We start from the raw sequence: 15,462 nt of genomic DNA, 5'->3' as shown, positions 1-15,462 counted from the left end.
TCATGTGATACAACAGCGGTGCCTGTGAAATTGAGAAGCTAAGTGTGGAGTGGAAACACTTGCCTGAAGGTAGAGATTTAAACACATCTATTAAAGGCTCAATTCACTCAAATTACAAAGAATGTTTCAGGGAAGGGGGGGGGGGGTTGCAGAAATGTTATGCTAGTGTTATCTGCAGGCTTCCTGAAGAACTACAAAAAGTAGATCTGAGTAGTCCTTTTGTTGGCTGTTTAGAAATGTTCATAAGCCTTGTTGTTGCAGCCAAAACACTATTTTTTTAAAAAGTTTTCTGGAAAGTTTCAAAAAATGAATCTGATCAGAATCAGACCGTCTAGTGGATTCCAGTCGAGGACATTTGCAGCTGCTAGAGGACGCTATCACTCATCCAGGGCATGACTTGCAGGCCTGGATGGGCCACACAGCATTGAAGAGAACACCTTTGATAAACTCTTACGCTGAAAAAAAACCCAACATCTCGGTGTCCCATTACAGGACAGGACCAGCAGTACACTGCATGAAATGTCTGCAGATGAAATCTCAGACTGATCTGATTTCAGCCTGGAAACCAGAACAGAACCTTTTGGCCCAAACTCCAAGAGTCATATGTGCTTATCACATGCCCACTACCATCCTCGCATGGTGGTGGCGGCATCATGTCGTGTGTCATTGCTTTTTAAGCTGCTTCGTAATTTGTTTTAAGCTTGTTTATGCGGTTTAATTTGTATGACGAGGTTGTTGTGTGTTGCAGATGAGATCTGGGTCCGAATGTGGTTTTACCCGGTTAACTAGAGGAAAGAAGAACACAAAAGTAAAGGAGCGGCGATCTATGGAAGCCTCTTAGTGGATCACCTGCACTCCGAATGTAATTCCAAATCAGCATCTCGGGAAGGACATAAGACTGGCCCTCCATCAACGCTGCCCACCCAGTCTGACTTAGTGGGAGGGTAAGAGGAGGTTGAATGAGCAGGTATGGAGAGAACTACCCAAGAACACTCGAGTCTTTAAAGGCTGTCAAAGGAGCTAATTCATATATTCAGGAAAAAAATATAATGAATACAGTTTTAATCCATTTTTAATACAACTGTAACACAAATTGTTTGTGAGTAATTATTACCTTCAAATTCCTCCCATCTCACTACTGGTTTGGTGATCTGAAAGCAACCGACGGGAAAGGAGCAAGACGACGACATTTGAACATCAAATATGTAAGCTTATTCGAGCAGCCTGCCGAAATTAAATCGGAAAACTTTGAAATCGCCCCAATTATGGGCCTCTGACACAATTGTGTTTTTATATTCCACTTTTCACAAAAACAGCTCCTGCGTTTCATTAGTTGGGTTACCTCGCTGTTTTATGGCCGTCTTGCGTGTGTGTCGGCCCTTTCTGCCATCGGCTTTTTCACATATTTCCGCCGCCGTGGAAAGATTCTCCTGTGTGCTGATTTACAACTCAGTGGCTCTTTACCACACGCTTTTGTTTATCGCAGGACCCCGGGCTCTCGTTCAAGAATCCAGAGGAGAAAAGTCAGTGCCCCGTTGTGAAGGCCACCTTTCAAACGGTCGCCTAAATGTACGGCTAAACCAATATTTTTTACTCAGTTTTATGTCATGTTTGTGTTGACAATGACAGCAGCTAAGTCTATTTAGCTTCCATAAGCTTGCATACACTAATTATGGGCGTAAATATTTATTTTTGCAATGTGGAATAACTAAAATCGATTATAATCCATACATTTAAAATACAGTTATATCAGGACGATTACAGATGCTTAACGTCGGTGTGCACTATCCTTTCAACAGTGTCCAAGGTTAAAAATGTTGCTCTTGACTGGAGATGGAGTTTAAGAATTTAAAGGCATGGTCTTCCTTTGATATTTCATCAACTGCCACCTTCTGGCTTGACAGTTGATGAAATGTGTTTTGGCTTTTGTCTTAACTATCTCCATGCAAACAATTTGTCAGAATAGCTGAGTTTTTATCTCATTTTGGCCATAAAACTTAACTTCAAAGGCATTGGATGTGGACTGCAGCAAATTTTGTGATTCCTAAGGCTGATGTCTGTTTTAGTACATGCTGACCAATCATGTCTGAGGAAGACATGATGGTTGAAATCTCAATACATTTGGGTCTTCCAGCAGGATAGTTACCCAAAGCCCCCATCAAAGCTGGTTTTAGGATGTAGAATGCTAGCTACTATTAACATTTCACCATCAAATATTGTGCATAAAATTCAAATCTGTTTCTGAAACCCAACCAGATTAAATCCTGCCAGAATTTCTCAGAATCGTGTTGAGATTTAATCCCGCAAAAAGAAACTTCTCCAGCCAAAAATATTAGAGATATTCAGTCACAAAGTGAGTGGATGTAGGATTACCACCATCGTTGGGTCATTGCAATACCAGGAGGCCTTTTTTTATTTATTTAATAGAAACAAGTTTATTTCTGTAAAAAGTTATAAAATGATTATTGTACAAAAATAAAGTTTGCAGAGAGAGCTTTGGTTCTGTAACACAAAACAAGTGAGACAAGGCAGGATTCCCCCCGCCCCCCCCAACACATATACATAGATGCTAACAGAGTGAAAACATAAAACTTCTGATGCTAACATTGCAGATTTCTTCGCATTTAACAAAGAAGACGTTTGCCAGCGGACAGTCAGGTGAACTGTACAGAAGATGAGAGGCAGGAAGTGTTATCTGAAGGACGATTCAACTGTGTGAGGTGATAAAAGTCAGGATTTTCTTTTTTTTCTTATTATTATTTGTGTTTAGTGCTTGGCCTAAATTCAGCCTGATGCAGTGGATTTGTTCTGTGCAAGGGGGATTACACAGTAAAGCTGGCCTGCTTGCTGCTGGGTGGGCACAGATACCTTGGTCCCTAATCCGTGCTAACATCAAGACCTACACGAGGGCTCTCTTTGTTCCACTTATAATGACCGCCCTCCCCTTAAAGGGGGGAGCAGCTCCTTTCCTTCATATACGTCGTGGTTTTAGTTGGAGAAATTATTTCTTTACAAGTTGCTACGTGCAGAGAGCATGCAGAGCAGACCCATTGTCCTCACTCCAGATTTTTCCAAAACACACTCTTTTGTCCGAACGTCTAGTCTTCTGACACTTACAGCAACTGCTTGACAACAGCCGCTACAGTAGCTAGGTCTTCCTTAAATTGTCTTTGCTGGAGGGGATACGCAGTTAAGACTCACATCAGAGGATCACTTTCAAGTTCCCTTTGAGGGAATAAGAGCTGCCAGTTAGGGCGCGGACAGAAACGCAGGCACACTAACGAAGGCTGAAGCTCACCGGGACATCAACCACCGCTTAGGCCCAACGCAGGGCCAGCCTGAGGTTTTGGATAACCCTTGCTGATCGGCAAATAGTCATGGATGTTTTAAAGCTCCTCGTGGAAACGGCTCCCCGGTTTCCATAATGTCATTTTATTTGATCCAAAAGGTGTTGTGGTTTTTAGTTAATCCACATACAACGTGTCCTGGATTGTTTTTTGTTTTTTTTCCAAGTTAAGAGATGCACTAATACTATGGATGGAATTTAATTGATGGTTGTATTTCTTATGGAATTTAAATGACAGAAAAAAAAGGGAAAAGGCACAATCCTTATATAGCAGGTTGCATCTTTCAATTTATTTATCTTATTGTCTTGTCTTATATTATTATATTTAAGAGCTTATCTGCTTCGGCGTCAAAGTGTGTACTTCTCTTGATTTGTGTTCATGTACTGCACAAAGTCATGTACTGCAAATGTCCCCAGGGCCATAACTTGAACACCTCTCATCTAGATAGATCGGAACATTCTAATAGCACAATTTAACTTGTTTAGGTTTGTTGTTTTGTTATATAAACCTAGAAAAGAAAACGCTTCTCGTCCATTGGTGCCGCTTAGCAGGTTGAACTGTAGAATGCTGCTTTAATTATTTGTTTCCTGGGTTCCAGAAGGTTGCGAAAGTAACTGAAAAGTGCCTGGAAGCTGGGATTTAATGTGGGGGAAATTCAAAGTTTTCAACAGCTTATAAAACCTAATGACAATCATTTAATTTGCACCTTTGATGATTTTCATCCAATTAAATCAGTCACACAAACATACCATAAAAACTCCTTCAGTAAACATGTTGCTACAGCATGCAAATGTGACTCAGTGACGTTCCAGATCTGAAAACAATCTTGTAGTAGGACTCGATTTCAATTGCAAAAGTTGTGAAATAACAAAGTCGTGAACTGACCGCAGCTCGCTGAGGTTTAGCCATCTACTCTCGCAGCCCACGAGTTAATATTGTTTCCTTTCGAGTTTTTTTTTTTTTGCTTCAGTCAACTCACTGATACTAAAAAATAGCAAACTTTGAGCCTTGTTCCTGCAGTAACAACATTCACACCAAAGAGTGTTGTTTATGATGCGTCTCTATAGAAACAGAGTATAAAGAATGGATGATTTTAATGTAGAAGTCGAGACGTGTGAGGAGAGAGATAACGTTTCCCATGTCAAAGAGCGGTCACATTAAGTGAAAAATGATGGAAACTACACCGCTGTCTCGAAATGCTTTAAATCAACCAATCGTTCATCTATTGGTCCCCTCCTCTGTCTCTGTATGTTGCCGTTATGTTGAATAACCATCATTTGGATGGTTAAATATAGCTGGAATTTAAATGACAAGGCAAAAAAACAAACAAAAAAAGCATTTCCAAGATGTCTGGGAAAGCTTAGCAGTTTTGAGAAAATCCTGAAATATTTTGCATGGGAAAACTCTCTACTTTGGCACTGTCCAGAACAAATGAAACAATTTAATAAATAGAAGAAGAAAAAAAACAGCTTTTTCTTTCATAAAATGGATTGAAATAAATAACAATAAGTTAATTCCATCTCAATAAATATACCTCTTACACAAACCTCTTATATATGATTGCTGTATGCTGATTGCTTTTCTTATGCGGATGCATTCCACCAGTCTTTTCTGCACCTTGGTGTGTTTTCCTTGGCTCTGAATGTCAACATCAAGACTCTACAGAGGAGGTGATTTAGACTACGACTGAGAGAGGTTCCTCAACTCTCTGCACTCATCTGGAGACAGCCAGCTAAGGAAAAACTGAATTCCTGGGAAATTAAATCCTCCTTGCAAGATCAGTTTTTCTTCACCTTCTTTTTTGACAGCATTCTGTAAGTGTAACAGTATTTAATCTGCTTTAAACTGGTATCGCTACGCACAACCTGGAGGATTATATGTGAGTTTGTTTCTTTAGCGGCTGTTCCATTGTCTCTCACGAGCTCTCGCCGTAATCCACCATGACCCGTCTTGATATCAGCTGACAAAAATAAGAGACTACACACGCTGCCCTCCAGAGCCCACGTCTGACTGCAATCCCTCCGTGCGCAGCATCTGCTGAGATGATCCAAAGTCCGCTGCGGCATTTCGTCGTGACTTCCTCAGACGCAGGCACACTTCCGGGCCGAGTGCTTTTTCAGCGTGTGATACACCACGTCGTCGTCCAAAAAAGACAGATCGTCGTCGAAGGCGATCGGTCGACAGCAGGTGCGTGAGGGCGTGTCCTTGTCCAGCTTTTTGTTGTGTGTGAGGTTGTTCAGGATCTTGTCGTAGTTGGTCTCCGCCTCAATGCAGGGCCCGCTACAGTACCGGAAGATCAGCTCCTCCTTGGTCTGGTACCCCAGCCCCAAATCCGTCACATTGAGATGGACCTCCTTTAGTAAGCAACCACGACTCTGTACAGATATCCTGTCCTTTTCTCTCTGCGCTCCGCCTCCCTTGCCTCCTCGGCCTCCTCCTCGGCCTCGACCCCTCTTCTTCCCCCCATGCCCTCTCCTCTCTTCTCTCGTGCCTCTTGTGTTTGCTGCTCCTCTCTGTCTCTGCTCCCGTCGTCCTGCGGCGTTCCCGCTAGTTTCCGATGACCTCCGGAGTCTGCCGATGGTAGCCTCGATAAAATCCATCACATCCTCAAACTGGTCTGGATAGGGAGCCTCTATGTCATCTGTGAGGTACAGAAGAAGGAGATTAGTTTATAAATCGCAATTATGCATCTTCTGTTTTTAAAGTGAATGCACTATATATCCAAAAGTATTGGGGCACTTGCTTTTACACACATGAGAACTTTAATGATATACTATTCTTATTGCAAAATCGTTAATATGATGCAACTATATTTTCTCAGAGCATTCCTTCAGAAGCTCGTTTGTAGCCAAGTAGGCCGCGGCTCATTTTGCTCCTTCTGAACTGAGCACTTTAGCATTTTAGCTTTAGTTTTTGTCTATTCGTCCGTCTGATCTGGTCACAGAAGTGACAGTTTCAGAAGGGAAACCTGCACATCCATTTCCTCAGCGACATTCTGACTCATTGTGTGTAAACCAAAATAATCCCCATTTGGTTCTGGTTCATCCTAATCGCATACTCCAACCACCTCAACTGATTCTTTTCAATGTGGCTCTACTACAAGTCCCCCCATTAACAGAGCATCACACCCCGTCCAGTCACCACAGAAACAATTGGTCAGCCACTTGTATCCAGAATGTCGCTGTTTCAGTCATGATTCATACCTCATGATCATAGAAAATCGATGGAACGTAGACTTTTGACTTAGTTCTTTCTTCACCATGAAAAACTAGAGCAAGGGCCAAATTACTGCAGACAAGGCCTCCAACCAAGACATCAACATAATAATAATAATAATAATAATAATAATAATAATAATAATAATAATAATAATAATAATAATAATAATAAAATCAACTCATCTACTTGATGTAGACTCTGACCTTAAACCTAGGGATGCCAAGTCTTTTAGATCATTTTTATTTGCAACTTTTTCAGGTACCAGATGGACTTACCAATGATGCAACAATTCATACCTGATTTGCATTAGTTTAATGTAAAAGATACAGAAAATAATCTACGACTATGTTAGTCTTGTGTAAAAGTTACACATTTTTATATAATTGTATTACTTTATATTTTTATTTTATATTAGTCATCTTAAAATTTGTTAAATAAACAATAGAATGGAAAACTATCTTTAAAAAAATTAGAGACAATATATTGTACAGTAACAACAAGATTACAACATAAAAATATGGTGCAGGTTTTAGAAACTCAAATTACCTTGAAAAATTAACATATATAATAGTTACAGTTTCTTTACTGACATCAGTAGGAAGCAGGGTCGGGGCTAAAATAACAATTTATAGGTAAGAAATGTGAATATGAACTGGGTAATGGGTGAAATGATTTGTTAAAAGCATGCCTGGTGATGGCAGCTCCTATTAACATTTCTGTTATTATGAAATAATAGTTTAACTGCACCACACTGAAACATGTTATACAAATACTGCGCTTTGTACTTTCATTCACACAGCAATGAGCACATCAGGAGCAATAGTAGTTTCAGTCTCTAGCCTCAGGGGACTAAGAGTCATGCCACATTAACACTGAGCCCTGATCATCCTAGAGCCAGATTTAAATTTATAGCTTATAATTTTACAAATAAGATTACAAATTATTTTCATGTCAAAAGAAATTGTAAATGGACACTCTTTACCACTTTCAGTGTCGAGTTTTCTACTTAGTAAGGTTCAGTTCTTCCTTTAAGGCTTTATTCTGTTTTCTGTTTAATATTTTTGGTCATTCCCAACTCGCTCTTTGAGAAAGCTCGAGCTTTAAATCGCTAATTAAAATGTCAGCGCTACAAGAGTTTTTGTTGGCTTCAATTGTTTACTCTGTTCCTGCTGTTTAATTATTCTTTCTGGTGTTTATGAAGCTACAAAAAGCAATGAGTCATTGCACCAAAGTTCAGCACTTTAACCACCAATTGGCAAAACCTGCATTTTGACTTCCCACCTATGTAAACATTTTGCTGACAACACCCCCATCCCTCAAGGAAACAGGAGTGCTCGATAAAGACGTGCAGGAAAGCCATGGATTTTGCTTAAAATGACCGGGATTTACTCAAAGAATGCCTGAAGGAGTCCAGGATGTTTAATCAGCTTCCAAACCTCACATATGAGGTCTCCTGGCATCTGTGGGAGGCAAGTGCAACCCCATGATCAAAAGGTCCCAGAGGATCTATAACTAAAGTTCAGGTACCAAATGTTCCAGCACACCATCTGATGTTTGTTGACTATGTTAACCGAATAGGCTCCCTATTTGTTGTAGACGTGTTCTAAAAGGTTTTCAGATTTTTGTGAAATACAATGTGAAATCCACAGGGCGTTTCGAAACATTACAGCCACAAGCTTTCATTGAGATTTTATGTGATAGACCAACACAAAGTAGTGCGTAATTGAGACATGGCTCTCTCCGTTTTGTTTTTTTGCTTAATTTGTTTTTTTGTTGTTTTTTTTTTTTTTACTAATGACAAGTGTCTTGCGTGTCTTTGCTGAAATTATAGATTCAAGCTGTTTGGAAACTTTTTTGTGTTTTTCTCACGTTTTGGGGGGAAAATATCTCAAGCTCAGTCAGAATTAATGGAGAACATCAGCGATTGTCAGTTTTAAGCTTTTGTCGCAGATTTTCCACTGGATTTCGTAACTCGTCGTTGCAAAACATGAACATGCGTTGATGTAAGCCATTACATGCTCACGCTGTTTGTTTAGTGTTGTTACCCTGATGGAAAGTATCCAGATTTCTCATCATCTTTTATCACGGGACAGCATTGTGAGGCCACAAGTAAGATTTTAAATTCAAAATATGTCAATGATGTTGCATTTTAGCCATTTAGAGGTTATTAGTGTAATTGAAAATCCCACTAACACTGGTGAAAATTTTACTTATCTAAAAAAAGTTTATTCTGTTCTGCATTCCTATCGTTGTTTGTTTCTTTTTCATTTCATCTTGGGAGGTTTTAAAGAGAAATCAGTGTTTACCAACTTTGTTTGCTGGCACTTCCTTCCTAGAGCTAAAAACGCATCCAGGTCTTCTCGTAACTCCCCGCAGAGTTTGACCTTTCAGCCAGAATTTGTGAGCTTTCTCACAGGAACTGCCAGGTTCGATGCAGTCGAGCACAAACAAGTCACAAATGTGTTTTAATGTCTGATGGATGTCATTATAATACGAGCAGACTTGAAAGGCCATAAGAAAGGGAAGTCATATGCTTTGAGTTATTCGGATGAAACTATTGAAAATATGCTGCTGTACAACGCTGCAGCATCTGCTCTGAGCAAAAAAAAAAAACAAAAAAAAACGAAGACTGAGTGAAAAATTTGGATCCTCCTGGATCCCATGTTGATCCCGTTAAAAAGTTACGTGAACTGGCACAGGTATGGGAACGGTGAACTTGGTTGTAAAATAGTCAAATGCTAATTATCCTACCTGAGCATGTCTGCGTAACGGGGCCAACGCCTCTGCGCTCAGATGTGTGTTAACCTGTTGTACGTGCATCAAGGAGTCACAGCCGGCGGGGTGAGATATCTGGCAGGTGGTGTTGTGGTTAACGTAGCGTCTACTCTGCAGTGTCCTCTATCTCTTCTTCTTTACCTTGGCTATCTGATCTGCCCGAGCGCCACAGCTGATTGGGCTGCCCTTCGTGTATCAGGTGAACTATGGGGCCAATCTGTTTAGACACACCTACCCTTTGATTTAGACACCTTGTATTGTGTGTCAGCTGAAAGACGTGGTGGCTACAGAGTGCACCTGCTGACAGATTGTACTGCGACACCTAATGAGCTGAATCAAACTCTGCTATTACGTTGCTCGATCAATCATGGGCACTCATGCTGCTGTGTGTAAAATAAACATAAACGAGGCAAAAATGTAAAATAAGGCTTTTGTCATTTAGATTACTAATTTTAAAACTCCAGTGCACGCTTCTAGAAATATCAGTCCTTTTCTCTCAAATAAAAAAAAGGTTCACCATGAATTAATGTCAGATAAAGAGGTCAGACTTTATGGATCCTGCAGGGTGGATGGATAGATGGAATAGTAGGGAATAAAGTCTGTATACATAACTAATATTGCATTTTCAAATTTTCTTTTTCATACTACGTGGAAAACATAGTCAAATAAAAAAAAAAAAAAACTTTTCCAGACTGCGTAGGAGCCCCGTTTTGGCACGAATCTCCTTAAAAGCGGAAGCCTGCACATTCCAGTCACAAAATTTAACAGCAAACCATGTTTTTATTTGACATTAAGCATAAACCGAGCGACCCATCCCCTCTCCCCGCATGGCCGCTCTGTTTACACTGTTCCTGAAGACTTCATCGTCTAGGGATACACTGCAGATCAGTGATGTCACCGCGCTCCAAACACAATATGAAGTGGCAAAGACAAACACATGCCCCAAATGTTCCATGCCTTATCTAGTTGTTAGCTGTGATTACTCCAAAGTGAGGATGATACAGTGTCACACTGATCCAAACAGAATAAATTCCTGCCCACCGTCTCTGTCGGAACGAATATAAACACAGGGCGCTTATTCAGTGCCTCAGACGAGCCTTTGCACCTTGAGAAAACCTCCTGTGACCTGGTTCACAGCGCCTCCTCTGAAACCTGCCAGGATTTCTGAGTTTTGGCAGATGGGTAAATGTCACGGGTGTCTGAGGCACAGAGAGGCATTGGGGTGAATGTAAACACGTGGAGACAGGGGGATGTGAAAAGTGAAGTCTGCTGAGGATTGGAGCTGTTCAAAGTCTTTTGCGTGCTGCCGGTTTGTTTAGACAACATGATGATGTAACACAAAAGCAGCAATAAAACACAAATTAAGACCTCCGTCTGATAACCTTGGAGTTGGATTATTCACGCAGCGGTGATCGCTTTTTCAAGAGCAACAGGCTAAGACGCACCACATTATTTACCATTTAAAAAGTAACTTAGCAATATTTATGTGCATTTAGACAGTCGATGTTATTTATCTTACTTATTGCACATGTCCCTTTTCCTGACCGCTTAAGCAAACAGGATGGTGTGTCTGCTTTCTTTATAATGTCAGTTCCACAGACGAGGAAAAATAAGTTATTCCCCCTTGTGCTTAATTAACTTGTCCAAGGCTGGGAAGTGAACGTGCATGACGGATCCTGCTCAAAGAGAACTGTTGTTACGACACATCTTACACTGATATATCTGATCAGATGTCTTACACTGATCTTCCATGGAGATCTCCTGAAGCTTGTGCTCTTCACGCTGGAACAGTGGCTCTTCGTCTTCCACAGACAGAGACCCAGAATCACTGTAGCTGCTGGGGAAGCGAGTCCTCTTGGCTTGCTGAGTGTTTTGGTAGAGAGGCCGTGTAGCGACAGAGGTCAGGAGCAAGAAACACGTGGCCAGAACATCCCATAACTTCATCTTAGACTCAGTTCCTATGATGAAAGCTGCAAAATAAACTCGGGTCAGTCTCGCTGTTTAAAAGATGCTCATGAATAAAGTTGACAGATTTCAGAACTTTGGTACGCGCTATCGTATTTATATTTCGAGGCCAAGCAAATTAGAAAAAACATCTACTTTCTCCCAGAAAGCCAACCGACTCTTTCCGAATCATGCACATGAAACAATACAGTGACTACGTACCACAACTCATACTATACTGATAACAGTGCCAACACGTCAACAAGGTTTTACGCCGATTTGTTTTGTGTACGCTCTGAACATAAAAGTCTATCGATGAAATTGTACAACAGCAGATGGAGACCTATCTACACTACAAAAAAGAGTTTTGGAAGGTATTAAATTTTAGTCATTTGTCACTGAATTCTAATCAAGGATACTCATTTGTAAATGTGAAGTCAGATGTTTAGATTCCAATGCCATCTACTTTTCTTGGGGGAGGGGGGGGGGGGTAGAATTACTATTGCAACAACACATTATGAGTAGAGTAAAGCAAACCTGTTTCACAACAGTCTAAACCCAGCTCACATTCCCTACTGGTGGGGAGGGAGAGGAGTAACAATTCTCCCTTTACATTTTAATTACACTTTACATGAAAATATTGTTTCAGTCAACTTTATTCTGATTTGCAGAGTTCAGCAGAGGACTAAAGCTAAATCAGACAATTGCAATTTTTGGCCCATTTTCAAACAATTTTCCATTTTTGTGAAAATTGTCCGTTTTGTGACAATTTTGACAATCAGGATTGTTTTAACATAGGTTGTTTTATAAATTAATATATTTAGCAGGGAAGAGTGGACATGTTTTTGTGTCTGATTTTAGCAGTGCTTAGTTTCAGCTACCTGATTGTCTCAAACAACTTTTTGACAACATTTAGACATCTACAGATGTTTTAACAGGGACGCCTTTTCACCTTTCGCTTTTCAACCACGTTTTAACGTGGTTGCTGTCACTTTCAGGAAAAATGTGGCTCATTGGGATCCTTTTGCTTCAGAAAATTTGCTCTTCTGGTTTATGTTTAGCTCTAGCTCTAAAGCCAAAGTAATATTTTCTTAGCTAACAGACCATCTTTACTCTAGGGCTACAGTTGCCAATGAGTAGCATTATTAGCAGTGGTTTGTGGTTATGCCATAGCTGCTTCACTTGGAGACTTGTTTGTAATTAATGAATGACCTTAAAGTTTAATTTTATACCTTCACAATTTTAATTTTTGTTTATTTTTGACATGCAAGGACAAACCACATGAGCAAAATTTCTTTATTAATTATATGCCTATAATGGTTTTTATTATTACCATTTTTAGTTTTACAAGAGAGTAGCCTGATTCACATCTACCTCCATAAAATACATGCAAATTACTCAGGTAGTTTCATTGTTTTAATCCTAACAGTTTGTTTATATCAGTGTGATATTCTGTCAAAAATACCCCAGATTACTTACGCGCAAACATTTGGCGTTTTGGATGAAATACGTTTTCTCTCATCTGATGTCAGATGATGCGCAAAGGGTGCGCCTCACAAGCAAGAAAACAAACACACACAAATACGACTGGTTAAAGCACGCACCTAAGCGTTTTGGCAATGATAGCCTAAATAATGGTGTGAGCCAGATGGCGATCCGCGGAGCTTACGTGACTCTGTCTAATGGCATGTTGAGTCTGCTGTAAACCTAAACAGCTACGTATGGATAAAAACTAAACCTAAACGAAGTGTCTAAATGCGTAATTCCATATTTAATTTGCCATTTTAAGAAAAAACACACCAAAATTAACCTTATTTTTTGCTTGATTTTGACTCCCTGTAACTAAGAGCGATTACAGAGATTCACTTACCTTACATATGGCCCATGCAGACCTAATATTTTCTTGGTAGTTTATAGTAAAATCCAGACAGAACGCGCAACTCCTGGAGTGTCCCCAGCTGACTTAGCTGCGTAAATCATGTCAGAATCTCCAAAAGGAGAATTCCCTTAAACCAATATTAGTCCAGGTACAGAAGGAAAAGGCCGCTCTGTTGTGCCAGATTTGTTCTCCGTACTCCGACCCAGTGCACTGAATAAACCATGCGTCTCTGAAGACGGCGGACCAAAGTGCCTCTGCGCCTCACGGAGTTCAGTTGCAGTCGCTGATTAATTGGATGCTACGTTTCCACTCTGGAAATCCGAGAGAGCTCCACCATCTCCGATCGAAAGGAGTCCAATGAAGACATCAGAGTGTCCAACAAACTATAAAAGCCCCAGAGGTGCGTTGTTACCGCTCATCTGCCTCTTGGTAAAACAGCTCAATTGTACTTTGTCCAGAATCTCCGGTATTTCTCACCAATCTCGCCATAGTAAACAACAGATATTCAGATAAATGTTTTCTACTTCCTCCAAGTCACTCTGTGTTTACGCAGAGGTCTCCACACGCGTCGTCCTCATATTGGACGAAAGCAGGGCAGATGTCTGCGCACAGCACCGCGCCAGGCGCAGAGGGGCTGTTTGGAAAGATTTATAGTTCAATGCGCTCTGACGTTTGGGGGGCAGTTGGTGTCCGCCCCCTCTTTTATAGACCCATGCGAGCGCAAACAGTGAGTAACAGAGGTCCGCATTTCTCTCCAAACCACCCCTGGAGCCTTGTTTGGAGGAGCGAAGTTTTCAGATGTCTTGAGGATTATGTCACACATCCTGATGTCCTCGGATTAGATTTCAGTATGCGGAATGCGATTTGGAGATGTTCTGTTTCTAACCTGATCTCCGCGCTCCGTGCGCCTGCAGTGTCAAGTTCCGTCTCATGGCTGCACACATCTCAAATGCAGGAATGACACTTCACCTGCTATTTACTCGGAGCATGCTCGTGCAGACGCGAAGGGAGCTTTTAAGGAACTATTTTTCTGGGTTCCTTTAAAATTTACAGTTTATTTAACTGCAAACTCGATGCTGAGAGAGAGAGAGGGAGAAGTTCATTGGCGCATGTTGGTGTGGGAGTAATTGGGTTCTGGTCAAAGTGAACTCCCGACGCGCATAAGAGAAACCTGCAGAATTAGCCTTCATAGTTTAGAAGCTGCCTGCTTTCCAGGGGCGCTTATAGAAATTTTGAATCTAATGGTCAGATGTGAGCAGCTTAAAATCTTGGGGTGGCACAGCAGATAAAAAAAAAAACTATTGCATTATTTCAGTAGTTTTTATTTCATTTTATTTTAGTAGCCATGATACTACGGTAAAAATTTTGATTCCATTGAAAACATCTTGATTCTCTTTATGATTTTTTTTCGTAAAAGACAACAATGACTCGTATTTTTTTATTTATTTATTTTTGTAATTAAGTTTATAACAAAATGAGCTGTTATGATTTCAGAATCTGAAGTTTGCTCATTCCAAAAAATTAGATAAATAAAACAGTGATAATAATAATAATAATAATAATAATAATAATAATAATAATAATAATAATAATAATAATAATAAAATGCAATGTTCAAATTTATTGTAGCTGGGGGAGCCACGGGATAGAAAATTTAAAAAAAGGTTTTCTTCAGTTTCACCTGAACAAATTGGCTAAGGCTTATCCGCATGTTGGTAACGCTAACGTTTGTATCTGATTTGTAGGTTGTGCATCAACAAATTAAAAGGCTTTTTGAAATGTATGTTTTTATACAGCATTAACTCTTTTTGACCACCTGTTATTGAACATTTATCCCAATTAAAGTAGAATCAAAAAGTATTTTGTAGTTTGCAGTGTTTCTAATGTTACATCATTTACAAAATGAGTTTTATGTTATGTGCTTGTGTGTTTACATGTGCAAGGCAGTAAAAGTAATATGGTGCTCACCCAGAAAGACATCATGCAAGAACGGCCGCTACTAATTTCTAATAAATATATTTCTATATGACAGCGTTGCTGGAGTTGGAGGTTGCCCAGTAAACTTGTAGGAGTGCTCCCTGCCCTCTTTGGTCCCCCCTTGGTGGCGCCACTGCCGCTTATTTATCTCCTGCAGATCTGAATTCCACAAGTTACTCAGGCCTCTGAGAATTAAACTCTGTGTTCCCGAGCCGGGACACCAGGTCCAACCACAGTTAAACACTTGCGTGTCCAAGAAGCGCTCTGGTTCAAAATTTTACTTGCAACGCTCGTACAAAAAAACGAGAGAAAAAAGGCGAG

General features: G+C 40.3%; 1 protein-coding gene across 2 annotated transcripts; it reads right to left on the bottom strand.

The window, feature by feature from the left end:
- Positions 1 to 2,391: 2,391 nt before the first annotated feature.
- On the bottom strand, positions 2,392 to 14,246 carry gdnfa (glial cell derived neurotrophic factor a). 2 transcript variants are annotated; one of them, XM_008424242.3, is made up of 3 exons: positions 12,765 to 13,149; positions 11,081 to 11,311; positions 2,392 to 5,988 (listed from the first exon to the last, which is right to left on the bottom strand). In XM_008424242.3, the coding sequence occupies exons 1-3, from the start codon at positions 12,805 to 12,807 to the stop codon at positions 5,429 to 5,431; spliced, it is 834 nt and encodes a 277-aa protein (XP_008422464.2). In that variant the 5' UTR covers positions 12,808 to 13,149; the 3' UTR covers positions 2,392 to 5,428. The 2 variants fall into 2 exon arrangements, with proteins under 2 accessions (XP_008422464.2, XP_008422465.1); XM_008424243.3 differs by lacking the exon at positions 12,765 to 13,149 and adding an exon at positions 13,156 to 14,246 and having other exon boundaries at positions 2,393 to 5,988.
- Positions 14,247 to 15,462: the final 1,216 nt, after the last annotated feature.

This window comes from Poecilia reticulata, chromosome 12, assembly GCF_904066995.2.
Source record: "Poecilia reticulata chromosome 12, P_reticulata-male-v2, whole genome shotgun sequence".
NCBI classification, from domain to species: Eukaryota; Metazoa; Chordata; class Actinopteri; order Cyprinodontiformes; family Poeciliidae; genus Poecilia; species Poecilia reticulata.
The sequence above is the reverse complement of the archived record's forward strand: the minus strand, read 5'-3'. Positions and strand labels throughout refer to the sequence as shown.